The sequence below is a fragment of the Podarcis melisellensis genome, assembly GCF_964234715.1.
Source record: "Podarcis melisellensis genome assembly, chromosome: 16".
Taxonomy (NCBI): domain Eukaryota; kingdom Metazoa; phylum Chordata; class Lepidosauria; order Squamata; family Lacertidae; genus Podarcis; species Podarcis melisellensis.
Genome location: NC_138533.1, coordinates 15,361,709 through 15,388,860, shown reverse-complemented (window position 1 = coordinate 15,388,860; position 27,152 = coordinate 15,361,709). Strand labels below are relative to the sequence as shown.

At 52.7% G+C, this 27,152-nt stretch overlaps 1 protein-coding gene and 1 long non-coding RNA gene across 28 annotated transcripts in view; one reads left to right on the top strand and one right to left on the bottom strand.

Moving 5' to 3' along the window:
* Positions 1-27,152, bottom strand: part of NRXN2 (neurexin 2) — a 345,065-nt gene that overhangs the window by 19,534 nt on the left and 298,379 nt on the right. For 21 of the 27 annotated variants that reach the window (XM_081892963.1, XM_081892964.1, XM_081892966.1 and 18 more), the window contains 3 exons: positions 22,773-22,862; positions 11,339-11,661; positions 2,037-2,115 (listed from right to left, as the gene is read on the bottom strand). In XM_081892963.1, coding sequence (XP_081749089.1) covers positions 2,037-2,115; positions 11,339-11,661; positions 22,773-22,862 — 492 coding nt within the window. The remainder of the gene's footprint in view (positions 1-2,036; positions 2,116-11,338; positions 11,662-22,772; positions 22,863-27,152) is intronic. The other 6 variants (XM_081892967.1, XM_081892969.1, XM_081892959.1 and 3 more) reach the window with 1 other exon arrangement.
* On the top strand, positions 18,169-23,876 carry LOC309359470. The gene is made up of 3 exons (XR_014163849.1): positions 18,169-18,446; positions 22,305-22,495; positions 23,592-23,876. It is a non-coding gene; the product is annotated as an uncharacterized lncRNA (long non-coding RNA).

Sequence of the window (27,152 nt, the reverse complement as noted above, 5' to 3'; positions counted from 1 at the left end):
CAACTCTGCTAGGCTTGGGGTGGTTGACGTTTTGGTACAAAACTTCCAGAAAGCCCCAGGTTATGGAAGGATGGGCCAGTTCAAATTGCATTAAGTTCTATGGATGTTACATTAACATTGTGATGTAAAACCACTTTGGAAGTCTGCAAACCCGAAAGCAGTTTTGGAATGCTTACAATAAATACATATATACAAATATGTTCCTGGCCACATTTTTTTGGGGGGGGGTGATGGTCCAAACAGGGCACGTGCAAAGTGCTGGAATATGCCTGTCACCTAACTGCTGCTCAGCTCTGCACCTCAATCACATCTGGCCATGGTTTGCAGCAGCAGGGGCAATCATTTGGATGGTATGTGTGTCGACGATGGATTTGTCTATCTGTCCACACATTGCGGCGGCAGCAGGGACACACACAGGTGCAGTGATGGTGTGTGTGTGTGTGTGTGTCTGCTTCCATTGTGGATTAGTCCAGACAAGACAAGGCATGGAAGCGTCCAACTGAGCACCAAGAACAATCTCTGACCCAAATCCGATGTGCAAAGTAAAGGTGCCTTACCCCAAACCCGCCCATCTGTCCATCTGGTTTGGCACAGTCTCCCACGCCATGAGCTCTCCAGGGCTTCAGGCAGGAATCTTTCCCCAGCCCTACTTGGGGATGCTGAAGACTCAACCTGGAAACCTTTGTGTGCAAAAGATGAGCTACAGACCCTGATTCCCGTAGCAGGCAGGCAGGTCCTTTCCATGGTTTGCTTTTGGAAGTTTTGGCACAGCAGTCCAAAGGAGGCATGCCTGGGGACAAGCCCGAATGCCACTGGTGGGTGGGTGTAAAGCACATATTTTTAGCACCTGGGCAGGTCTTGGCGACCATGACTGGGTTTTTACACTGCTCCTGACTGAAGGTTTTAAACAGTGTTGTAAGGGTAGAGTTCAGTGGTCCATTTTGAATCTTGCCTCTGACGTAAAACTAAGTAGGTGGCCTTAGGCAAGCTGCTCCCTCTCAACCCCGGTCTTTCCCCCTATAACAATATTCTGCTTTCTTGTAAAGGTCATATATGTGAAGCTCCATTCCTTGGCCCTTCTGTCTGCAACCGGAGAATAAGACTGCCCTTCTTTCCAAGGCAGGGGTAAACACAAGGTGTGTAAGGTGCAGCCACTCTATGAGCAAACTCAGTTGGTGCTGAGTGCCAACAGGAAGGGGAGCTAAAGCAAGGCCACTGAGGAAGCAGGAAGCAGGCACTGTTATGCCTTGGGGACTCCTGCCCCCCGCCACAGATTTGCACAAGTACAGAAGGTATTTTTTAAAAAAACACTCAGGGGGCAAATCCCCTCCTCCCAACAAGCTGAATGAGGACTGAGCACTCCTACTTTAATTGGCAGGTACTTGGGGGAGGGGCACCTCAAGTGCAAATTTCTCTCCTTGGGGGAAGTCTGTCAAGCACTCTCCATTTTTAGGTGGCAGTTGAAAATGCCTTTTATGACTGATAGTTTCTCTTCTTTTCCTTATTTTGGGGAGTGTTTTTAAACGCTGCTGTGTATTCTCAGTGCTTTGCTTGACTTTTAATTTTGTATTCTGCCATTTTTAAGCGGCTATGGAAAATCACCTTGGAAATCAGGGTATAAAGACACAAACACTGGTATTTTGAGGGTGCCGAGTGCCTCACTTGCGCAATGCCGTTGCGGAAGCACAGAAGCACCCAGCTCTGAGGAGGCTCCCGTGTGCAGAGCAGAGAATGGAGAAGGCAGTGTGTGTGTGTGTGTGTGTGTGTGTGAGAGAGAGAGAGAGAGAGAGAGAGAGAGAGAGAGAGAGAGAAAGAAAAAGAGAGAGAGAGAAAAAAGAGATTGGGTAATGTCTTGCTACTGTGTTGTGGTTTTGGCAAGTCAGCTGCACAAGGACCCCTGGATTGATCCCCCTGTCATGAGGGCACTACTTGTGCATGCTGCACGGAGGTGGGCCCGTGCACGAGAACCTGTGCGCTCCCCTCCCCCTCCTGGCTGTGGGTGTGCCCCGGGGCTGAGAGGATGGAAAAGGACCCACCAGTACTAGGCTCGCACTCCTCCAGGTCTTCGTCGTCGCTGGGGCACTCGGCCGAAGCCACCAAGAGGTCGTCTGTGTTCTGCAGAGAGAGGAAGACGAGAGGCAGGGGGTCAGCGGAGGAAAGGCCTTCTCGTCACAGCCACTCCCAGTGGAGCAACCCCCTTCCCCTCATTGCCACCTCTGGCTCCTGCTTCAGAAATATCTGGGTAAACTTGCCAATTGCACCCGCTGCCACTCCTCTCATCGTTACAGGCTTGGAAATGCCTCCATGTGGTTTTAAGGCAGGCCCCTGCACTCCAGGGACTGAGCTCCTGTTTTGCAGACAGGTTTAACACCGCAGCCTGTGAGTGAAAGATGAACTGACACAGCGGAAGGCAGTTTCTGTATGTAGTTTTCTGGGATGAGAGAAGGGGAGGTTTGTAGGGTCCACGCCAGCCTGGAGTGGCAGAGGGTGTCTAACTGAAAATCCCAGTTGTGCCACTGGCTGCACTCACCCCAACTTCCCTACCTCCAAGGGCAATGTGGTGGGCCACACAGGAGAGCTCCTTTGAGGAAGGGGAGGACATAAATTTCAGAAGAGGAGGTTCCTCCTTGCTCTCCCCCCACCCTCCGCCATCAATATTCCGGAGCCAGCGCCACCATCCGTATCAACCTCCTTGTGTCAGAATTAGCATAACAAAGGCTTGGACAGGAACCTGGGGCACAGAATCAATCAGCAGGACCCTGTTCTTACAGGGGAATATAAATGAGGCGCTTTTGGAGACAAACGATGGCAGGAGAGACGCCCCTGCCTCTTCGCCTCCTCCTGCCGTAGCACCCGCCTGCTCTTGGGAGGCGCATCCTGCTCCTGCCTGGTGCCAAGAGACGTGGGAAAGCAGCAGAAATCTGTTCCCGCTTCTGCACTCCTTCACTGCCACGCGGGGTCTTGCCTTACAGGCAGCTGGAGGAGGGCTTGGTCTTGCGGGAGGCTCCCCTCGCTATAATCCCCCAACACAACTCGATTCTGCTGCTCACCTGAACCAAGCCCGTTCTCCACCCTGGATCACACAGAATAACAGGAATAAAGACGTGGCTATAAGCATGTGCAGAGTGCTTTCCTTTCACTACCGTGTCACCAACCCTCACATACCAGGGTTTCCAACCAGGGGAAGCTGATGGTATCCAAGCAGCCCTGAGTACCTTGCCCTGGGCTTTTTTCAGAAGGGTAGAGTCATGGAAGGGTATGCCAGAATCCCAAGGTGTGGAGCCCAACTGTGGTCACTGGGGGTGAAAAATGCACTCTACACATGCTCCATTTTTCCAGGGGGAGCTCTTTTTTATCATTTCTCTTTTCAAAGTCCTTAGGATCTGGCGCTATCCTTGAGCTCCACGCTCAGGCTTACCCCCCTCAACTCCACATGAGGTGCCCATCTCCAAGCTGAATTCCTCCCTGCCTGAAACTGAGCATTCATTGGGGGTATGGGAGGCCAGGACTGCCCCCTTGGCATGCTACATTCCCTCTCTTGCGAATGTGTCTGGAAATTGGTGCCTTTTTTTAAAAAAAAGAGGACAAATCCTGCTGTTGGGAACCCAGATTCTGTTCCCGGAATAAGTGAAATGCAGCAGGACGGAAATGGATGGTTTCTCACGAGGGGATAAACCCCTTTATGAGGCAAACTTGTGATGAAGGCGCTTACTGGAAGCCAGGCAGTTGCACAGCACAGGGAAAGAGGAGAGACAAATGACCAGACCCACCAGGGTCCTTGGCCTGCTCCCTCCTTCCACCCACTCATCAGGCTGGCTGTTGTGCCAAGTGGCCAATGGGGATGACAGAGGGTGGCTGGAGTATCATGGAGGGCCCTTGGGAAGCGAAGAAGTGCTCTCACTGGAGAGGCCCTTGAGGTGGATGGCTAGAGGAAAGAGAGAGATAGAGAGAGCAGATCACCAGAGCATTTTGGGCTGCCCTATTCTTCCCAGGAGATGCTCTGGAAAAAGAGCAGAGAGACCTGTAAGCAGCAGAGGAAGCTGGTTTTGGAGAACAGAGACTTTTTTTGGTTGGGGGGATGGTAGACCTCTGGGGGGGGGCCCTCCCTCCCAGACAACACAGCCTCCTCATGTGACCCAGTCATTGCTATGAGTGGACCTTGCTTCTATGCTCTTAAGAGATATTGTGCTTTTTCTGCTGACACCCTGCCATGTTCCATCTACTCAGGTGAGCACAACATCGCTGCATCAGAGCAGAGGGGACGATTCGCCCAAACAGCCATTTGTAAACAATTTGAAATTGGTCCTTAAAAATAAAAAAATCAATTACGCTAAAGAGCTTATTTATTTAAGTGATTACTTTCAGGATTGTGATAGCAGCTATTCATTTAAATTTTGCAGTGCAAATGTTTTAATTTAAAAAAAAATCCGTCCAAAAAGTGTTTTAGTGCTCATCAAAAGCAGGATTAAAAATAAAACAAAATGATAAAATGCTGCTGACCAGGAAGGTAATAGTCAAGGTGTGCTGAGTGGAGGAAGGTTCAAAAGCAATGCTTTTTGGAAAAGGCAGAAAAGGAATGCAAAGGAGATCTAAATTTACAAAAATAGAAACCGCTCCTCCATTCCCCAACACCATCACCAAAAAAGATCTGCCTTCTTTGTGGTCTGAAAAAAGATGGAAGGAGATGGAAAAAGGAGGAGGGTACTGTGACAGCGTCACGTATCCCCTCTGGGGTCCCTGAGACATTCTCCCCCTGGGAAAATGGAGGATGATTTTCTGCTGCATTTCTGAGGGATATAAATTTCTCCAAGATTTTCAGGAGGGGATTGCCACTCCCTGTCCTCTGGTACAGTGGCTGGCTAGTGGGAAGCTTTGGAAAGAGCCTCTTGAGGCTTCTTGCTGGCCATGCTCTGGGATGTCATTTGGGGACACTGCTCTCAAGGCATTCTGGGAAGTGCGGCTGGCCGAAAACAAAGGAATGAGCCTTGTGCAGCTGTGAGTGGTACAGGACTCCCCCTTTTTAGTCTAATAACCAACCCCCACCTACAAAAGCACAGGCTACCTTTAAGGGTCAGCAAGATGAGCTGCAAACTCCTTCAATGAAAATACTTGGGGGGTGGAATTCCCTCCACCCTGATCTTTCAAGAGGGCTTTATTTCATTCTCCACCTGCAACACCTGGTTGGAAAAGGAATTTTTGGTACAGCTCTACTAAAAAGTGTGGCGGCTCCACCTTGCATGCCTGTTGTGGAAGGACCCTGGAATTTCTGGGTTTGCTGCTCTACTAAGGAGGCCATGCTCACCTGTCTCCAAACATCCAAATGCCTTCTGGGTGCTTCTACCATGGTGTGTGTGTGTGTTTTCAGGATCAGGTAACATCCCCATCAACACCTATCCATCGATCTCCCCTCTGCCCCCCATCCACTGAGCTTCTGGATATAGGAGGGGAACCAGGAGGGGAAGGGGGTGAAGGTAGCTCTAAGCTGAATTCTCATTCCTTGCAAGGACTGCGTTAGAGCAGAGGTGGGTATTCCAGATGAATTAATGCACAATTGCAAGGGGATGATTTCAGCACCAAAACTGCCCCCCTGCTGCTGTCCCCAGTGCAAATTCCTCTGTATCTTCACGCCACCTGCCTTTTTCCTGTGTCCCCCCCACCCCACACTTTCAAGGCACGAGAAACCAGGCCAACCTAATTACTGCCACAGTTGCCATAGCAACCGGAAGACTTTGTCAGCGGTTTTTTTTTTTTAAAGGAACATCATCTGTGCCATCAGAGGCAGAAAGGCCCAAGCACGGCTGAGCGAGATAGGAGGGGGGGGAGACATTCATGAGGGCTCCTTTTTTGCATGTAATGCAAAGTGTGGTGGAAGAGGGGAGGAATATTGATAAGCAGCCCTTTCCCACAGCTCTGTGGTTCCCAAAATAAGAGTGAGGCCTGGAGGAGGAGGAGGAGGAGAATGACCACCATCCTTGTTCACCCACCCCAGAATCAGTGGTCCTTATGAAAGGGGAGCTCATGTGCCTTCTACACAGGTGGTCTTGGGTTCAATCGCCAACTCCCTCAGGGAGCAGAAACCCTTTCTGAAACCCTCAGGCGATACCGATGCCTTGAATGGTTTGACTTGGTCTATGGCAGTTGGTGATGCTCCTCTTTAAAGCGCTGCTTTGCTCAACCAGGATTGGAATCACCAGCAGGACGGGGTGCTAAGTACCATCTCTAGCATCTCCAGTCAGGAAAGGCCCCAGAGGCTTAAATTCCAGAAAGCTGCTGCCGCACAGTGCAGACAGCACTGGCCTGGGTGGATCAACTCTCTGAATCAGAGTAAGAAGGAGGCTCCTGACGCTCCTATCAAAGTCACCCTTTAATGGCAACCATGATGATTAAGAAAAAGGTTATAAGGCGGGGGTAGAGCCTGGGGTCAATCTGTGGGAACAACCCCTCTAGGAAGCCCTGGAGAGTTGCTGCCGGTCAGTGCAAACGATACAGAGCTAGATTGACCAAGAGATTGACTTGGCAAAAGGCAGCTTCCTGTGTTTGTAAGATGCTCCTGTGAGACTTCCAAACCAAAATGTGCTCTTTGAAAGTGGGCGCCACAAATCTCTACGTGTACAGTGGTGCCCCGCAAGACGAATGCCTCGCAAGACGAAAAACCCGCAAGACGAAAGGGTTTTTCGGGTTTTGCGACGCTTCGCTAGACGATTTTCCCTATGGGCTTGCATCGCAAGACGAAAGCCCATAGGGAAATCTCGGGGACCTTTTTTTAAATGCTGGCGGTGGGGAGCAAAGCCTTTTCCCCCCCTCCGAACTTCAGAAGAGGTCCAGGAAGGCCGGCGGGGGCGAAAGGCTTTGCTCCCCACCGCCAGCATTTTAAAAGCGGTCCGGGATAGCAGGGAAGCGCTTCCCGCTATCCCGGACGGCTTTTGAAGCCTGCCTAACCGGGGGCTTTTAAATCGCCCCGGGACTGTCCGGGGCGATTTAAAAGCCCCCGGAAGGCTTTTGAAGCCTCCCCCCGCCGCCCGGCTTCGGGGCATCGTCCCGATGCCGGGCGGCGGGGCAGGAACGCCTCCCCCAGCCGCCCGGCTTCGGGGCATCGTTCCGATGCCGGGCGGCGGGGCAGGAACGCCTCCCCCCGCCGCCCGGCATCGGAACGATGTCCCGAAGCCCGGCGGCGGGGCAGGAAAGCCTCCCCCGCCGCCCGGCATCGGAACGATGTCCCGAAGCCCGGCGGCGGGGCAGGAAAGCCTCCCCCCGCCGCCCGGCTTCGGGGCAGGAACGCCTCCCCCAGCCGCCCGGCTTCGGGGCATCGTCCCGATGCCGGGCAGTGGGGCAGGAACGCCTCCCCCCGCCGCCCGGCTTCGGGGCATCGTCCCGATGCCGGGCGGTGGGGCAGGAACGCCTCCCCCAGCCGCCCGGCTTCGGGGCATCGTCCCGATGCCGGGCGGCGGGGCAGGAACGCCTCCCCCAGCCGCCCGGCTTCGGGGCATCGTCCCGATGCCGGGCGGCGGGACAGGAACGCCTCCCCCCGCCGCCCGGCTTCGGGGCATCGTCCCGATGCCGGGCGGCGGGGCAGGAACGCCTCCCCCAGCCGCCCGGCTTCGGGGCATCGTCCCGATGCCGGGCGGCGGGGCAGGAACGCCTCCCCCAGCCGCCCGGCTTCGGGGCATCGTCCCGATGCCGGGCGGCGGGGCAGGAACGCCTCCCCCAGCCGCCCGGCTTCGGGGCATCGTCCCGATGCCGGGCGGTGGGGCAGGAACGCCTCCCCCCGCCGCCCGGCTTCGGGGCATCGTCCCGATGCCGGGCGGTGGGGCAGGAACGCCTCCCCCAGCCGCCCGGCTTCGGGGCATCATTCCGATGCCGGGCGGTGGGGCAGGAATGCCTCCCCCCGCCGCCCGGCTTCGGGGCATCGTCCAGATGCCGGGCGGTGGGGCAGGAACGCCTCCCCCCGCCGCCCGGCATCGGAACGATGTCCCGAAGCCGGGCGGCCGGGCGGGAAAGCCTCCCCCAGCCGCCCGGCTTCAGAACGATGTCCCGAAGCCGAGCGGCGGGGCGAGAAAGCCTTTGTCCCCCCTGCCTGCCTTCCCAGGGGCTTTTAAATCGCCCCGGACAGCGGAGAAGTCCTCCGCTGTCCCGGGCGATTTTAAAATGCCGCCCGCCAGAAGAGGTCGGGGGAAGGCGGTTTCCATAGGAACGCATTAATTGATTTTCAATGCATTCCTATGGAAAACCGTGCATCGCAAGACGAAAAACTCGCAAGACGAAGAGACTTGCGGAACGAATTAATTTCGTCTTGCGAGGCACCACTGTAGTTTATTATCACTTGGCAGCAGAGTAGGAAAGCTGTGGTTCCTGCATTGCAGGAGGGATTGGACATGACCCTTTGGGTCCTTTCCAACTCTATAATTTTATGATTCTATGAAAGATGGGATCCCAGGAGCCAAGCACATCTGTTCTTAGAGGAGGGAGAGTGCCAGCATCAGGGACAAAGGAAAGGCATGCGTTGGACAGGGGCTGAAGAGCTGGTCTTATGAGAGCACGGGACTGAAGCCGTGGGCAAGCTCCTCTCAGATTAGATAGGACTAAAAGCTGCCTACCTTGCAGGGACATTATGTGGACAAGCATGCTGCAAGTTTTAAAATGGCTTAATACAGTTGCTCCCTAACAGCAGCTGAGAAAACAGGTGCTATGGCTTTAAAGTTGCTTCCACCTACAAAGGCCTGAATGACCAAGGTCCAGAGTACCGTAACTTACGAAGTCCATCTCTGCATGAATCTGGCTGCCTTGCCCTAACGTTCTCCTTTGCTGATGGCAAGTGGAGATAAGGAGAGAAGGCAGACAACCAGAAGTAAAGGGATCAAGGCATGGAGGTGTGTGTAAAATTAGGAATAGGAGATACTTCAACACTGGCATGGACCAGCCTGCCTTGCTGAAGGGGAGGGCAAGTGTTTGAGTCTCACACAACTCTTCATCTGGAGATGCCAGACTCCTGATGAAGAAGCCTGTGTCAGACCTGGTTGTCAATAACTGGAAACCAGCAATCTCCTTTATCCACCGGAGGCTTCTGGGTGATCCACCCCCCGCCTGCCCTTTGCATGTGTGTGGTTTTCTCGTTTGGGCTTTTTATTTCCAACCTTTTAAGGCGTTCTAATATTTTAATGTGATTTCATTACCTTTTATGATATTGCGTTTGTGGCCTGACTGCTAATGGCATTTTTATGTTGCTTTACGATGCTTTGTCCCAATCGGTGCAAGGTGTGTGTGCGAGGAGAGGGGGTGCTTACATCAATACACCTGGGGTCTGACCCCAAGCTAAGTCCAAAGAGCTGAGCCCTTCTTGTCTCTTCCTCCTCTCCCCCCACCGCTGCCCATCAGGTCTCCTCTAGCAAGAAAAGCAAGGAGCTGAAGCAGGGGTGGAGGGAGTTCAGCACAATTCGGCAGGAACAGAAACAAGCCTTACTCAGGGGCTGACTTCAGGCTTTCCTGCCAAGCCAGTGGCATGTGTTAGGATACAGGATTTTGTTTTGTTAAATGCACTCAGGGTTTGGGCTTTGGCTCCAAACCCTCAGCTGGGTTCTGAGCATAGACTCTTGGAATTGCAGAGCTGGAAGAGACCACACGGGTCATCTAGTCCAACCCCTACAAGCAGGAATCTTTTGGTGATGTGGGGCTCGAACCCACAACCCTGAGATGAAGAGTCTCATGCCAGTTGCAGGAAGTTTTGAGGGGAGCCTAAACAGAAGCAGATCTTCCAGCAGGAGCAGACAGACAAGGCAAGGGAGGAAGGGAAGGAAAGGGACAACATGATAATTGTGACTCCTGCATTGCAGGGGGTTGGACTAGATGACCCTTGGAGTCCTTTACAACTCTACAGTTCTATGATTCAATGATGTTGGGTCTTACCAGAGTCTTGCTCATTTCCAGGTGCAGCCTGGTGTGTGTGGGTGTGCATCCAACAGCTAGGCTATTAGTAAGTGGGGACTTGAGATGCAAAATGTGGGATACGTAAGAGTGGCCTGATTATTTTTATAGGCATTTAAAAATAAATTGCTGCTTCTAAGACTGAGGTTTCCATAGGGGGAGAGGGACTTCTCAGCATAAAATTACTCCATCAAGCTCCTTTGATGATTGTGAGAGGCACAATTTTTAGCTGGAAAATGGCATTATGGGAAGGGGTTAAGAAATCTCCTTCCTCCTGCCCCCCCCCCATTACTTTCTTCCTTCAAATTGCAGCCTCAGTGGCTGCATTTTTAAAAATCAAAATCTATCCCTAGAAGGAACTGCAGGACACCATGAACATGGTGTTCCACCTCGAGAACGGCAGGGCTGGGAGGAAGTACAGGCAACACCAAACAGACTAGGATGGGAAGTTTCCAGGCTTGCTTTCTTGAAAAGCAAAGGCAGCACAGGGAGAGAGAGGAAAGGAAGCGGGGCTTGTTCTGACTTGCTGACCCTTCCTCCCTTGTCCATCTGCTTCTGCAGACATGCAGAAATGGGTTTTGGTGCTGGATTGCTGGAGCCAGTCTCCTCGAGTGCTTGCTTCTAAGCTCTCAAATCAGCTGTCCAACATGCCTAGCTCTGATTTCTCAAAGATGGATGTGCTATAACCAGGGAAGCGCATTTGCTCATTACGCGCCAATATAGACCATTTTTGAAGATGCTCTGATTTTTAAGAGCAGATAAGTCTAGTGCCAAAACCAACCCCTACTCCCCGCTTCTCCCATTTTGCTTCACCATTCAGGGATGGTGAAATAGGAGGCGGCTAACATATCTTTCTTTTGGGGGGGGGATTCAAGGCTTGGCAAAACTTACTGCTGGTAACCAGAGCCCCTTGTAAACAGCTGCCATTCAATATCTATCCCTCCCTGCCCCGCTTGAAGGCTCTGAGAATGATGATGTATTGTTGTTCTTGACGAGGGCTTCTGAAGAAAAGAATGATGGTGACAGTGGGGGCACCGCCCCTTTCAAGCCCTTGTCAAAAAGACACCGGGATCATCAGGCTCTATTGTGGTTTTTTTAGGGGGGGGAGATGTTGACCACCAGCTGACAACCGATGAACTCAGGCAGTAGTGGAGAATCTCAGGGGCTGCAAACATCTCTCCTTGCTTAGGTGGTCCCATCCCCCAAGCAAAATATGAGCTAAAACTTTTTTCGGGGGGGGGGGGGGACTTTGGCTCAGCACCCTAAAGAGGACACAAACCCCCAACCACCCCTGAGGCCCACTCCCAAGTTGCCCTCTTGTAGCCAGGCTCCTCCTCTGCCCATCGCCTCCGCCCAGTTAGACTCTCCTTGGCTAGACCTCTCCCTCCCTGCCCCTGAGGCCCTCCTCCCTCCCACTGACCTGGGTGATGCTGTCCCGCATGGTGGGAGAGCGGCCACGCCGCGTTGTGGTGGTAGCCATGGTGGTGGTGGTTTCCATGATGGTGGTGGACATGTCTGCCAGCAAGGTGGTGGCTGTGGTCTCCGTGGTCATGACGGAGGGCACCTCGCCCACCAGCCGCAGGTTCCCCTCCACCTTCACATTGGGGTCGCTCTCAGCTGCCAAGGAGAGGACCTTGAGCCCGTTGTAGTACAGCCCCGAAATCTGGCCCTGGAAGGGGCGGCCTTGGTCCCGGCCTCCAATCTTGATGGCAGCCTGGCTGTTAAATATCGTCAGCTGGCGACCTGGCGGGGGAGAGGGAGGGGGGCAGGGAGCCACGGGGGGAGGAGGGGGCAGGCGGAAAGAGAAGGTGGACAATATATGAACTGGGGGTTCGGCGGTTGGGTGGTGGGGCTCAGCAGCACACAGTACACAAGAGCTGTCAAACCAGGCTGGCTGGAACTTCAGGAAGGGCAGCCCAAGCACTTCTCCCTTCACCCTCTGAGGACACCTGTGTTTTCCTCTTCTGGTCTTTCAGTGGTTCTCTGCACCACCTTGAGACCTTCTACTCCCACCACCGACCCTGTGGAGCAGCTCTGTCCTCATGCGTCCCTCATCTGCTCATTTATCCATCTGCCTGTTCATCTATCCATCTATCTCTACCCACCCACCTTGCTCTTCCAAGCCTTCTTGAGTTTGATTAGTCTAGACCCCTGGGAACCATCCATCTTCACCTCCTATGTTGGTGAGAGGGTGCCTTTGTGGTTTGTGCTGCCCTCCCTCCCTCCCTGCCCAAGACAGACACTTCTTGGTTGGGCAGGCGGGGAAAGTGGGGGGGTCAGGCAGGTGCAGGAGCACCAAAGGCTGGAATTTGCCCACCCACCCACTGCCGCTGGGGCTCCCCTGACTGACCCACAAAGTCTGACTCAATCAAATGCAATCGAGCCACTCTACATTCCTCTCTAATCTATTTTCTTCGTCTTTATGGCAGTCGGATAGCAGCGTGTATGGAATAAGAGACAGATAGGAGAGAGACCTTTCTTATCTCATCTGTCTTTCTTGACTCTTATTCCCTCTTTACCCATCTGCCTCTCCATCCATCCATCATGGAAACGGGTTCATTTTCTAGCTTCTTGCCCTGGCCATCCTTCAGCTCTGTGCTTTGTGTTGCCCCTCCCTGAACCCTCTGTGGGATGTACTCCGATCCTGCCCCTGCCCACCCCTCATAAGCTTTCCAACCAGCTTCCCTGCACCCTGGGCTTGCACTTCAGGCCCCCTAAGCAGGACAAAGAGTGAGCGAGAACGGAGGGGGCCCAGTCAGCCGCTGGAACCCCGGTGGAGATTGGGGAAGTGAGGCTGACAAGCAGAAGGACTTGTGGGGGCGCAGAAGGGCAAGTGTGGGCACCTTGGCTTCACCCTCCCGTCTTACCCTTCCTGGATGGGGCGAGTCCTTCAACCTCCCTGGGCCTGGGTCATGAGAAACACCTATTTTATGCTCCAGTCCTTATTTGAGGGGTGGGCATGGCTGCCTCCTGTAAATCAGCCCACTGGCATCACAAGCAGTCTTGCCCCAGCCCAACTCCCCTCAGGCCCCTGGGGGTCTTCTACTTGCTTTGGTGGAGCAGCCTTGTGAGAAGGCAGCAGGTTTGGAGCACAGGCAAGACCCTGTGCTCTACCTGCTTTAGAGGACGTGGGGTCAGAGGGGAAGGACCCTTCATGGCACCTAACAGATAGAGGTGGGCGGGGGGGGGTGTAAGCGGAAAAAGAGCCACTGACAGTCTTTTGGGGGAGAGTCTGTGATGGGTGGCCTCAGTGTTGGGAACAGGGGAAGCAGGAAAAAATGTCCTCTGGAGCAATTTGCACCGGGGGGGGGGGCACACATTGTCAAGTGGGGCAGGATGTGCATGAAAGGAAACTGAAGGTGGGGGCCAGAAGGTGAGTGAGATCCAGGCAGGGGTTAGGGAAAGCTGGGGCAGAATAGGGACCACGTTAGGTGGAATTGATGAAAGGGCCCCAATGGCTCTATGTGTGGGGGAAATACAAGGGGAAAATTGGTGCTTGTTCAGTTAAGCCAGCAGAATGGCAGAGTGAGCCATTTGGTGTAAGGGCCAAAATAGATGCATGCGTATACAGCACGATCACATTTTGTGTGTGTGTGTTGGTGGGGGAGGTATTTTATGTTTTTTGGGATGGTGCATATATGGAAAAAAATGTGTGTACTCAAACTACCCCCTTGGAACTGCCCCCCATGTGAGCAATCTTACCTTCTGGAACTGGTGCGCCAAGCGGGCCCTCCAAGCAAGGTGGTGAACTTGAAAGCTCTTTCTGCACTAGGAAAACCAGGTGCAAAAAAAGAGCTTTTAAGCTCTCCGCCTTGCATGAAGTTAATTTGTGCAATTTCAACCAGACATCTTTCAACCAAGCAAGATGAGTGGATTGTGAGCAAGGATGTGATCCTGCTGTATAGGCATCTATTATGTAAATGAATAGCAGCCATGTGGGGGTGAGTGGGGTTGGCCCTTCCCTCCCATTCCCCCCACTGAAAATGGCTCCCTTCAAAGCAGCAGGGAGTGGGAGTGGGGGGGGGGAAACAGGGTGTCTAGGGGCTAATACAGAGGTTTCCACCCAGTCTGTGGCGTCAGTGGCATTCTGCTCCTGGGTACCAGTAATGGAGAGCTCTCAAACTCCTTCCCAGTTGGGCACTGGAGGAAAGAGGAGCCACCCAGCAAGGGTCTTCTCATGTATTGAGGACTCAACAGCAGGGTGTGAGGGACCTCAGGAATGTGGTCCATGGGACTCAGGTCCCTTGGCTTGCTTGGATGGAGAGATCTGTGCTGATCTCCTTATGGCTGGAATATAGCCTAATGCCTAAAGGTAGGTCACACCCACCCACCTTTCGCTTTTGGCTGCACCTACCACTGTCAGCCCAGCCCCTAAGGCTGCCTACGAAAGAAGGTCCCTTCCCTCTGCTCTAGGGAATCTCACTACTGTTCACTACTGCCCAGCTGAGATGGTGGTGGGTCTCTTCGGGGGGGGGGGGAAGGGCAGTCAGCTTTGGACATGTGGGAGGCCCCCTGACAAGAAAGAAGAGCATTTGAAGAGGGAAATGCATGCACCTGAATGAGCTAGTGCAGAGGGACTTTGGAAAAGCAGCCTGCCAAGGGCTGAGAATGCAGAGCAGCTCCCCCTCCCCGTGCCCACCCCCGCCACCCGCTCATTAGCTGATGCCCCTGCCAGCTGCAGAGCTTCAAACTCCAGCCTGGCTGGGAGAGTCCCTCCCCCCTCGCTCACTCTTCGTTCAAACGGTTTTTGTGGGGGTTTTTTTTTTGTGTGCAGGGGGGAAAAAAGATGGGGAAACGTTAAAGGGACCGTCTGTTGCAACCTAAAAAAGCATCTCCAGATGGAGCCGACTGAACTTTCCTAATCTGTTATGGAAAAAAATAATAATTATAAAAAAACCAAAAACCCCAAACAAAACCCTGACTTTAAAATAAACAGCTCTTGCTTTTTGTTCCCCCTGGAGAAGTTTGCAAGTGGATATTTTTAACCCTCTGAGTCTCGTTTTGCCCCCCTTCGTTTTAGAAACAAGATTATTGTCAGTATTATTGTTACTTTTAATGTTTGGTTTTTGTTCAGGGTTAGAATCAGGCTCAAAATAAATGGATTCCTGACAATGTTCTCCACCCTACGTACCCCCACCCACCTGCTTATTGGTTTAATGCCTTAATTAGTTTTGGTTTTCAGGAACCACTCCCCCCATTTAATGCTATTTCCTGTTTATTCCCCATCTGGCTTTTCTTTTTTCTGCCCAGAGGCACCTGTGGGCCCTGGTGTGCCTCTTGCGCTGGGCCTGCCCCAACTCCCTGGCCCAGAGGCATTGATGCTATATGGACATAAATGCTTGTGAGCAAAAGCCAGGAGAGCATCAAGCCTGTTTTGCTGAAATCCTGCAGCTCAACAGCAAACAAAAGAGGTAGGCTGTGTGTGTGTGTGTGTGAGTGAGAGAGAGAGAGAGAGAGAGAGAGACAGAGAGACAGAGACAGAGACAGTGGTGGGGAGGAAACAGGACTAGCGCCAAATGAAACATCTGTGGAAGCCAAGACGGCTTAGCAACCTCCAGGGAGGCATAATTCAGAAGTAAATCCGCCTGAGTAGCCGATATTCCCTGCGTGTACTTCTCTCCCTCCACCATCATTGCTGAAGCCTGCTACAGCAGGCAGAAACAATCATCTCCAGACCCAGGAATCTTCCTGCTCCACGGCCAGTCCTGCAAGGTTGGGCAGTGAGCCACGAGGAAGCAGAATCTGGAGGCAGTGGGGTGCAGGCAAGGTTTCCAGCCCTCCATAGTTCAAGGGGAGGTGCTGAGGACTAGGGAGGAACTGCATGAGAAAGGAAGGAAGGAAAAGAAAGAGGCGGGGGAACAGATGAGGGCTTAGAGTGTGTTTTCAAAGTCCAGGGTGCAGCCCCGAGTGTGTGCAATAGAGAGTGCCTCTGGCTACGTACAGAGTGCCCAGCTCTGGGTCCCTACTTCTGGCACCCGCACCAGGGAGAAAGGGTGCCTCCGCAGGCTCTGCCTTTTCCTTGACTCTGCTCTCATTTTCCAGAAGCTGCCAGGAAGCACTTTGAAGCAGAGGAGGCTGGCATGGCTCAGCTGCAGCCCTTGCATTCCCTAGCCCTGAAAAGCAGAAGGGAGGGAGTGGGGGCTCACTTGAGCCTCTTGGCCCCTGCCCAGGACCGGCTTCTCTCAGCACCAGCAAGCTGGCTGGGCAGGTGCCAACAGGCCAGGCTTGCAATCTGGCTTGGGTGCCCATGAAAAACAGCCCCTGCCCATCAAGAGACACAGTGGGCTGTAAACGGAAATAATTAAGGGAGTAAATAATAACGCGAGTTCAAATGAGGCTCTGGGCTGTTATCTTAAGCCAAGCTGGGTGACAGGCTTTCCCATTTATTTATTTTGGAGAGGCAAATTTACAACCCAGTAGCTTTGTGTGGGTTTTTTTGTGGATGGGTGGAAATTGAAAACATTTTTTTTCCTGGTGGATTTTGTTTGTTTGTCTAGTATCAAAAGTGAGCTTATATTTTATTTTATTTTAAGTAGAAATGTGTCAGGCACATCTCAGGATGCCCCCCCCTCCAGTCATTGCCAGGCTAAAGGGAGATTTGCAAGTCTAATGATGCCACTCCTGGAGGCATTCAGAGGCTGCCCCCCCCCAATCTGGCCAAGAAGGAACTGCTGGAATCAAATTTTGCGGCAACTAAAGAGCAGCCCCCTCCTCTGCCATTTCGTGCTAAAAACCCGAGATGCCAACCAACCTTAGCAGACAATCCCCCTAATAGAGATTTTATTCTGAAATCAGGCAGTGCAGACGAGTGTGTGTGTGTGTGTAAAACAGATGTACCTGTCCAAATGTTTCCTTTCCTTGAGGGGTGCCAAGGAAAGAAATAAGCTCTCCCCCCCCCCCGTCTATTCCACGTCCTGCTTTAAGAGCTGCTTCCCAAAATGAAGCAGGACTGACGACAGGGGCTGGCCCTGTGGGGCTATTCAGCAACTACTTTCCAAATTCTGAACCCCAACAAGACACTCAAAGCCATCCTCAGCTCTCGCACAAAATGGGAGGGTATGGCTTTGGGTTTTCGGGGTTCTCCAATCACAGGAACTATACATATCAGTTCAAAGTAAAACAAACAGCAGAACTCTCAACTTTTTGAATAATTTTTTTATCCCTTCTGGTTAGAATGCCTTTAAGATTTGGGGGTGGGGAATAATCAACTCATGACAAATCAACTCATCAGGACCGAAACTGATTTTGGGGATTAGTGGGGCCTGTTTTGCTCCTCAGTCCAAAGGGTGTGTGCCATAATGCAAAAGGGTGTGTGTTTGTTTCTGGAGATGATCTACTGCAGTTGCACAAAAGCAGCTTGGTACCTCACCCAATCTCTCCCTCCAAGGAAGAAAATGCTCCCTTCCCCACCCACTGGGGTTGGGAGGGGTGTCCAGAGAAAAGCCTTGGGAGTTCTTTTGACCCACCCCCCAACCCAATTCAAAAACCCCACCCCCAAAGTTCTCTTGGAAGCGGTGTGTGAGAAATGACACAAAGCAGTTCAAGTGGCTGAAATGTGGAGGGCAACTGCACTCTGGAGCTTGCTTGCGGCTGTGCCATCATAGATCTTCTGAATGGGGGTTGACAAGTAAGGTAAAGCCCAAACGGAGGGAAGGAAGGGGCTTTAGGGCTGGAAAGCAAAGCCTGCAGAGTCCCTTCTTGGGGCTGCAAAGTGGACTCTCCTGCTCCCAACAGAAGAGCTGTGTATATAGCCTAAGAACTTGGTACCCACAAAGGAGGGCCCAAAGCTCTGTACTTCACTCTAGTTCCTATAGCTAAAAGATGCAGGGCACACCTCAGCCTGGCTTGTGAGAGTATGTGTTCAGGTACGTGTGTGAAAGATGAAAGAGAAGAGGAGAAGGAAGAGAGTAATAGTGTGTGCATGAAAGTATTGTGGATTTAAAGACACTCCACTGTTACTCACATGGATTTATCCCAATGTCGCATTTCCAGTGCTCTTCATAAAGCCAGTCCTTCAAACTCAACCCGTACTCAAAGGCTTAAAGTGGGATGGTCTTTCGCCCAGGTTTACAGCTTCCCCCCTGCTAACCCTTCTTTTAAAAAAACCTCATTAAACGTCCCTTTAACTTCCTTTGTTTGTTTTTGGTGATTTTGTGGCTGTTTGTTTAAACCATCATGTTATAGACATTAAAAGATACATTTAGATGCTTAATCCCCCTTTAGAAATGCAACGCCAGCGAAGACGGTTATTAAGACATTTGGAATTTATCGGTTAAAAAAACTGTTTAGCACTTGGTTTGAGTTAAAAGCATGTTAGTGTTATTAGCTGGTTAATAAATTAAGATTTAAAGCGACCTCGTCCTTTCCTTTCTTTCCTTTCTTTTTGGTCTTGTTGCTGCTACGCTTCTTCCTTCCCCACGGAGTTTAAAGTGTTAAAGGTGCAGCTCTCGGTTTGGCACAGAGCAGGGGTCACTCCTTGCCCAACACACTTCCCGGGACCTTCACAAGCAGAGGCCGTGGCAAAGCTGGTGAGAAGCAGCAGCCCTGAAACTGGCATGTCTCTGTGTGTGTCTGTGTGTGCGTATGGGGGGGGGTCCTGATTCCAGCTGTGGAGCAGATCAAATGGACTGACCCCAAAAGTGGGGATGGGTAGACAGATGTGGCATCCACCAGAGGCTTTCAAGCAGGGCTGGCAACAGCTGTGTTAGGGCTAGCGAGCAACATGCCAAGAGGCCTGAAGAGACAGCAGATGCTGTGGCCCTCCAGATGCTGCCAGACCACAAATCCCATCACCCTTTTAGGGGAAGAGCCACAGTTCAGCGGCAGAACACCCAGCTTGCATGCAGAAGGCACCAGGTTCAGTCCCTGCTGGCAGCATCCCCAGGCAGGGATCCTGCAGCTGCCAGTCAGTGTAGGCAATACTGAACTAGATGGACCAATGATCTGACTCAGTACAGTGGTGCCTCGCAAGACGAAATTAATTCGTTCCGCAAGTCTCTTCGTCTTGCGGTTTTTTCGTCTTGCGATGCACGGTTTCCCATAGGAATGCATTGAAAATCAATTAATGCGTTCCTAGGGAAACCGCCTTCAGACCAGGTCCGGGGACAGTCTGTCCCCGGACCTCTTCTGAAGGCTGGGGGGCGCGGGCTTCGCAGCAGCGCTACGAAGCCCGGCGGCTGGGGCAGGTGTTCCCGCCCCCCCACCCCGCTTCGGAGCAGCGTTCCGAAGCGGGGTGGCTGGGGCAGGTGTTCCCGCCCCCCCGCCCGGCTTGCGGTTTTTTCGTCTTGCGATGCACGGTTTCCCATAGGAATGCATTGAAAATCAATTAATGCGTTCCTAGGGAAACCGCCTTCAGACCAGGTCCGGGGACAGTCTGTCCCCGGACCTCTTCTGAAGGCTGGGGGGCGCGGGCTTCGCAGCAGCGCTACGAAGCCCGGCGGCTGGGGCAGGTGTTCCCGCCCCCCCACCCCGCTTCGGAGCAGCGTTCCGAAGCGGGGTGGCTGGGGCAGGTGTTCCCGCCCCCCCGCCCGGCTTCGCAGCAGCGCTACGAAGCCTGGCGGCTGGGGCAGGTGTTCCCGCCCCCCCACCCCGCTTCGGAGCAGCGTTCCGAAGCGGGGTGGCTGGGGCAGGTGTTCCCGCCCCCCCGCCCGGCTTCGCAGCAGCGCTACGAAGCCCGGCGGCTGGGGCAGGTGTTCCCGCCCCCCCACCCCGCTTCGGAGCAGCGTTCCGAAGCGGGGCGGCTGGGGCAGGTGTTCCCGCCCCCCCGCCCGGCTTCGCAGCAGCGCTACGAAGCCCAGCGGCTGGGGCAGGTGTCCGGGATCTCTTTTGAAGCAAGCGGCTGCGGAGAGAAGCGATCTCCCCGCAGCCGCTTGCTTCAAAAGAGGTCCGGGATCTCTTTTGAAGCAAGCGGCTGCGGAGAGACGCGATCTCCCCGCAGCCGCTTGCTTCAAAAGAGGTCCGGGATCTCTTTTGAAGCAAGCGGCTGCGAAGAGACGCGATCTCCCGCAGCCGCTTGCTTCAAAAGAGGTCCGGGATCTCTTTTGAAGCAAGCGGCTGCGAAGAGACGCGATCTCCCCGCAGCCGCTTGCTTCAAAAGAGGTCCGGGATCTCTTTTGAAGCAAGCGGCTGCGAAGAGACGCGATCTCCCCGCAGCCGCTTGCTTCAAAAGAGGTCCGGGATCTCTTTTGAAGCAAGCGGCTGCGAAGAGACGCGATCTCCCGCAGCCGCTTGCTTCAAAAGAGGTCCGGGATCTCTTTTGAAGCAAGCGGCTGCGGAGAGACGCGATCTCCCCGCAGCCGCTTGCTTCAAAAGAGGTCCGGGATCTCTTTTGAAGCAAGCGGCTGCGGAGAGACGCGATCTCCCCGCAGCCGCTTGCTTCAAAAGAGGTCCGGGATCTCTTTTGAAGCAAGCGGCTGCGGAGAGAAGCGATCTCCCCGCAGCCGCTTGCTTCAAAAGAGGTCCGGGATCTCTTTTGAAGCAAGCGGCTGCGGAGAGAAGCGATCTCCCCGCAGCCGCTTGCTTCAAAAGAGGTCCGGGATCTCTTTTGAAGCAAGCGGCTGCGGAGAGAAGCGATCTCCCCGCAGCCGCTTGCTTCAAAAGAGGTCCGGGATCTCTTTTGAAGCAAGCGGCTGTGAAGAGACGCGATCTCCCCGCAGCCGCTTGCTTCAAAAGAGGTCCGGGATCTCTTTTGAAGCAAGCGGCTGCGAAGAGACGTGATCTCCCCGCAGCCGCTTGCTTCAAAAGAGGTCCGGGGGCAGCGGGAAGAGCTGCCCCCGGACCTCTTTTGAAGCAAGGGGCGGTGGGGAGAAGCGATCTCCCCGCCGCCCCTTGCTTCAAAAGAGAAGACCCGCTGTCCCCGGGGCAAGCTTCGTTTTGCGAAGCAAGCCCATAGGGAAATTCGTCTTGCGAGACAACTCGAAAACGAAAAAACCTTTCGTTTTGCGAGTTTTTCGTCTCGCGAGGCGTTCGTCTTGCGGGGTACCACTGTATAAGGCAGCTGCCTATGTACCTGGTCCTAATTAACCCTTGCCTGTAAGGCGTCTGCCCCTCCTCCTCTGCACATGCTTATTGGGCTTTGCACATTTTAAGGCCACAGGACTTCTCATGCTCCCTTTCAAGGCAGAAAAGGCAGCCCTTGAAACTGCTAGTCATGGGAGCAGCTGCTGCAGAGCACCTAAAAGGATCCTGGGAACCCTCTCCCAGTCCCTTGCAAGCACAACCGTGTGAACATAGGGAAAGTTGGCAGGAAGCCCAGATGAGTTTTTGGTCTTAACTCAGGGAGAATGCTTTGCATCTCAAGCCCAGGAGAGGACTCTCCATTTCCTGTTCTCCCAAGTCAGATCCTTGGTCCATCAAATGCTGCCCCTGTTGTTGGACTACAATTCCCATCAGCTCCTGCCATCATGGTCAATGGTCAGGTATGATGGAGGTTAAGAGTGCATTGACACTGGTCACTGATGCCCTACCCTGACTGGTAACAGATTCCAGGCAGGGGTATCTCTTTACACGACCTAGGGATTGAATCTGAGGCCTTCTGCAGGCATAGCAGGTGCTCTACCGCTGAGTTACGGTCCTGAAGATGGGGAGGGAGGAGACGTAGGGACACCAAAACCTTGGGGCTTAAAGGCAGAACGAGACATGACGAATGGTAGGGATGCTTGCTGTTGCCCCATCATTTCTCTCTCTCCCCACCCCATTCCCCTGGGACAACGCAGTGACAACATCCTGCCTTGCATCCTCCAGACTCCTCTGGCAGCAACCTCAGGTGAGGCAATGATGTCACAGCACAATGATGTCACAGCCTGGACAGTCATACTCAACGGGGTGAGGAAGAGAGGGGCGCCAACGTTGACATCTCATGGAATGTCTCCAGTTCAACCCTAAGCCAGGCTCAGACTGAGCCCCAAACCCTTTGGCTGGGAGGGTTCAGCCCTTGAACATGCAATGGGAACGAAGGTGGTGTCCCTGAGCATGTGCAGAGTGCCACCCAGAAGCACCACTCCTGGCACATTGGGGATTCAAGGGAAAGGGTCCCAAAGCGGGCTACACCTTCTCAGAGGCCTTCTAAGGACAGTTATGCCCCACCCCTCATCTTACTCCCTTCCACCTTTAAAAGATCCATCCTCACCACTCATCACAGCTCTCTGACCTTGACACATCAGAAGAGCATGGCTGTAACTGGGTCAGGCCAAAGGGGCCCGCTCCTTCTAGCACTCTGTTCTTCTCAGATGGCCCAAAGGGAAGTCTTTAAGCAAGCAGGGCACCAGCAGCACTCCTCTGCTTGACTGGCACACAGACATGTCCCACCTCTAACAGGGGAGGTAGAACATCATCACATCATGCCCCCCCTTCTTACTATGCTTCATGTCTTCATTCATTTTGCACAGCTCCCCACCCTCCCTAGTGCTGGAATATCACCAAGATGATGCATAAGAGCTGTGGCACTTCCCTTGGTGCAAGGCACCACCCAGAAATATATGAAAGAGCTACGTGCAGCTAGAGACAATCTATCTACTGCCCATGGAGTCTCTTTCCAGATGTGGCAATGCGCAGCAGGAAGCCTGTGCCTTGGAATGAGGTGCGTGTTTGGGGAGAGGGACGGAGGGGTCCCGCCCTGTGCAATGAGCCCCAATTCCTTCTGAGAAATCCTACCCCGCCCCCATCTTCAGTCACCAGCCTTAAGCCATGGCCCTGCATGAAATATTCTGCTAGGGTGGGGGGCAGGAAGAGGAAGGGAGGAAGGAGAGTGAAGGACGGGTCAAGGGGCTGAGAGGGGAGAGGACTGCACCTTTAAACCTTTATTTTTTGTGTTTTGCTTGCTTGTTAATTAACCGGAATTAATTATTGTTAATTACCTTTGTCGAGTAGCCACTCATCTACTACTCGACCGAGCCGATACGGAATTCTCTGTCTAGCAATCGCCAGCCGCTCATTATCACTGTTCCCTTCAAAGAGTTTAGAGAGAGATTTGCAGATGGTTAAAAGAAAAAGAAGGAAAAAAAGAGTAGAGAGAGAGACATAACACGCCATCTGGAAGGTCAAAGGTCAGAGGTTAGCACGTTTAGAGAGGTCAGACTAAGCTCAGGCAAACAGCAGGTTAAGCGCTGGCTCGAAATTAGCTGTTAGTTTTCCATTAGTTAGTTTGCTTTTTTTGTTTTTGTTTTGAGGGGAAGCGGGGGTCAGTGGGGGTTTGGTTGGAGGTTTAGCGGTTTTAGCCAGCAACGGAGAAAGCTCTAGTTACACGGTTTAGTCAGGTTTAAGTGTTAGGATGAGTAGATGGAGGTTAGAAGGATTTATGCTGCACCAGGGAGGGAGAAAAGCCTCCCTGGGTGCATTATTTTTGTTTATTAAATTCACTTTATTAGCAGACTTTAATCCCTAGTCACAAAATGGGAAGGGAGGGGAGGAAAGCATCACACAGTCAAACTCTCTTTAAAAAGTCCCTTTCCCAAACTCTCAGCCATTGTTCCCCCACCCCCACCTTATTTCTTCAGCCATCACCCCCCACCCTGCCATTCCCTTCAAACCACTCCCACCTCCCCCCCAACCCCCCCGACCCAACAGCCCACAAATCTGCCCTGCATTTGTATCTGGACAAAGGCAAAGAAGTTCAGCCATCTGCATCGCAGAAGAATTTGGGTCAGGACCAGATCTTTTTTCCTTTTCCTTTGCAGGACACTGATCAATGACAAATGACTAATGAAGCCATATTGGATCCCATGATGTCACCTAGAAGGTGTGACACACCAGTGGGACTCTGCTGAGGAGGCACTTGGGCCTGGTCCTCAGAGCCTTCCCTCTGCTCCTGAATGCCCTTCGCTATATTTTTAGCAACACAAGGTTGGAATCACACACAATGCTCCATTGAAATGCAAGTGGGGAACCTCCCTCAGCCAGGCAATATGGACACCCCCTTTTCAAATGCCTGCCCCCCATTTGCTGTCTTCCCATCATGAAACAACACTTTGGGCCAAAAGGTGCCTGGCAGGTTTCAAAGATTTAGGGCTGGAGACAGGGATGTCCCTAACACCTGTTGCTGGGAATCGCAGGTGGGGAGAGCTCTGCTGCTCTGTCACTCAAGTCCTTTTGCTTAAAGGGGCTTCCCTTTGGGGCACCTGGTTGGCCCATGATTCAGAGCTAGATGGCCCCCCTTTGGCCTCATCTAGCAGACTTTTCTGAAGTTCTTGTGCAACCTCCAGCCCCAGAGGCAGTCTAGCTTCCTAGCTACTTAGGATTGTTTGGCCACTGTGAAAACAGAGTGATGGGCTAAATAGGCCCCCTTTGGCCCAGTCCAGCCGCAGGGCTCTTACATGTCACCATTGCTAAACCAAAGGGGATTTGGGAACTAGAGTGTCCAAGTTCTGTGAAAGAGAACATGAAGCCCCAACCTGAATGGCAGAGGCAAGGCTCTTAGCCTGACCTACCTGCCGGGGTGGGAGCCTTTGCACTACTCTGAGTATGAGGAAAGGAGTGCTAAAGGAGATGACGGCTTCTGGAAGAACTGGATGCTTGGCATGTGTTCTGGCGCCTGGCAACCGTTAAGTCTGCGGACCAGGGGCACCCCAAAAGCTGGAAGCAAACTGCGGCAATTGTGATGAGTGTCACCTGCAACATCATCAGCCAACAGGATTCCTTTCCCAAAGAAGAAAAATGGAGACGATATGGCTGAGAAAGTCCAAGAAACAAGGATGGATTTAGGGCCTGGTCCTCACTCAAGTCAGGGCGCAGGAAACTCTTCTCCAGCATCTGGAACCTGGATGCAATCATAATGCAGGGGACGCCTGAGCATGCACAGAGCACCTTTCGCTCAGCAGCACTGTGATAAACACAGCTGGTCTCCAGATGTCAGGGGCCACAGATGCCCGGGGAGTGAGGCTGGCTCCTCTCCTTAAACTGTGTCATCAACCCAGCCTTTTGTCACTGTGCACAGATGCAGAGGAAAGTGGCTGTTGCAAGGAGGCAGGTGGCATCTCTCAGCGCCAGGTGGGAAACTGATCAACCATCAACTAGCATGGCAAAGGTAGCAGGGTCAAGGCAGCCATGTGGAGGCAGGCAACATTCAGTGGGAACGGGGAGCAGGGCGACTCTCGCAGAGGATCATCTGGCGGGTGCTGGCTCTGCAACGTCTCGGCCTTGGTAAAAGGGGCCAGCAAGACTGGTTCTCCTCTGTCTCTCAGTTTTCCAGATGGCAGAAAGTGCTCCCCACTGAGGCTACAACAGACTGCGCCCTTTGGGTGGGCCCAGGAGGATGCCCAGAGGAAAGGACGAGATGTACAAGCTCCGGGATGGGGAGGGATCCTTTTGTTTCACTTCAGGGATGCTGAAGCGGAACAGTACGAGAATGGAGGAACTGTTCAAGCAGTTTAAGAAGTGTTTTTTTTACACTTTAAGACTTTAAGAAGTGTTTTTTAAAAAAAATTATTTTGAAAAAGAAAAAGCAAAGGGGAAAAGATCCACCCCCCAAAACTGTGCCCTCCATTTGGGGAGCTTGACTCAAGCCCCCCCCCCCAATAAAAAATGGCATGCTCAGTTCACCACCTGCAAACAGCGTGTCCCAGCCTCAAGTTCTTTAGGGGGATTCCCGCTGTCGTGAAATGTGACAAGGTGAGAACTCCCCCTCACCATTTAGTACCAGTGGCTGAGAATTTGACCCTGTTCCTCATCTTCATTTTGTAATCCAAAGTGTATGCGAACACACTTTGCAGGGGGTTGAAGTAGATGACCCTTGGGGTCCCTTCCAACTCCACAATTCTATGATGTAAAACCACCGAAGAATCTAAATAACTGAAGGGTGTTAGTAAACAAACAAAACTCCTTGGAACCATTTCAGAATGGGGGATTTTTAAGCCTCTGTGAATGCAAGGCTGGTTTTCCAAGGAGTGGGTGGATTTGCAATTGCTGGGTGTGTGTGTGTGGGGGGGTGCTGCTCCACTGGGGCAGTGGCCCCTCCCCATTTTTACTCCTCATTCCATTCTGCAATTCAGCCCCTAATTAGAGGCGGTCAGGGACTTTTCATGCTCTCATTAGCTTCTGTATTAACGAGGCGATTAACATCTTTTAATTAAAAATACGCCATCCTCAGAAAGTGACCCGAGTCTCTAATCAGGATCCGGCTTGGGAGGGATTCCTGCTGCACAACCCTCGCTCCGTGAGCTGGACTGTGCGCTAAACACACGTCAAAGCCCCCTTGCCACCTCCCACTGTATACCCATGGGAAGAGCAGAAGGGGGGAAAAGCAACAACAACAAAATCCACACACACCACATTTTGTTTCAGCAAGAGGCTCTACTGTAAGGAAGGGTGGTGTTGGTGAAAGCGAAGCTGCAGACCAGGCAACAAAGACCCTTCAGTGCATTGTGGGTTATTTAAATGCTTGGCATGGCATAATTCTGCACGTTTGCTAGATGGAAGGTAAATGACCAAGCGCCAGCTTGCAACGTGTGTCCCCCACCCCACCCCTGGTATCCCAGCAAAAGCGTTGAACAGGGGCAGATTGCTACAGCAGCTGGATCTTAGGATGTCAGGAGCAGGAGCTCCACCTCTGTCAAGGTGCTGGGTCTTGAGGAGGGGTCTGCAGAAATGGTGAGTTGCAGAACCGGGCATGAAGAAGGGGAGGGGAATGGAGGAACTGGACAATAACACCCAGACACCCAGACACTTGGATGTTTTAAGGAGAGAAGGCACATTGAGACTAAGCACTGCAGCTGGTTTGAAATGGATTCAATTGCCAGGGCCAGACCCTGTGTGTTGGCAGTGCTCTAATCTGGGGGTGGGGTGGGGGGGGCAGATCTAAAAGCCAGTGGTGGTGCAGGGGATAGAGTGTCAGGCAAGGACCTGGGAGGGAGCAGGGTTCAAATCCCAACTTGGCCACAAAGCTCAGTGGGTGACCTTGAGCTCACCACTCATTTTCAGCTTAACCTACTTCACAGGGTTGTTGTGGTGAATAAAGGAAGGGGAGAACCATATATGCCACACCTTGAGCTCCTTGGGAGAAAAAGGTGGGATAGAAATGAAATGAAATAAACAAATAAATCTCTGATGTGCAGTAGAGACACAAGGGCTCCTGACTGTTTTAACAGAAAAAGCTTCTGCTCTCCTCCCACCCACCCCAATTACGCTGCTGAAATGAAAATTTGGAGTGGGGAATGACGGCATCCAGGAGCAGATTTTTGTGAAAAGGGACTGTAAGCTCCGTTCTGATGCTGAAAATAAATTCTTAGGATGAAGACCTGCCC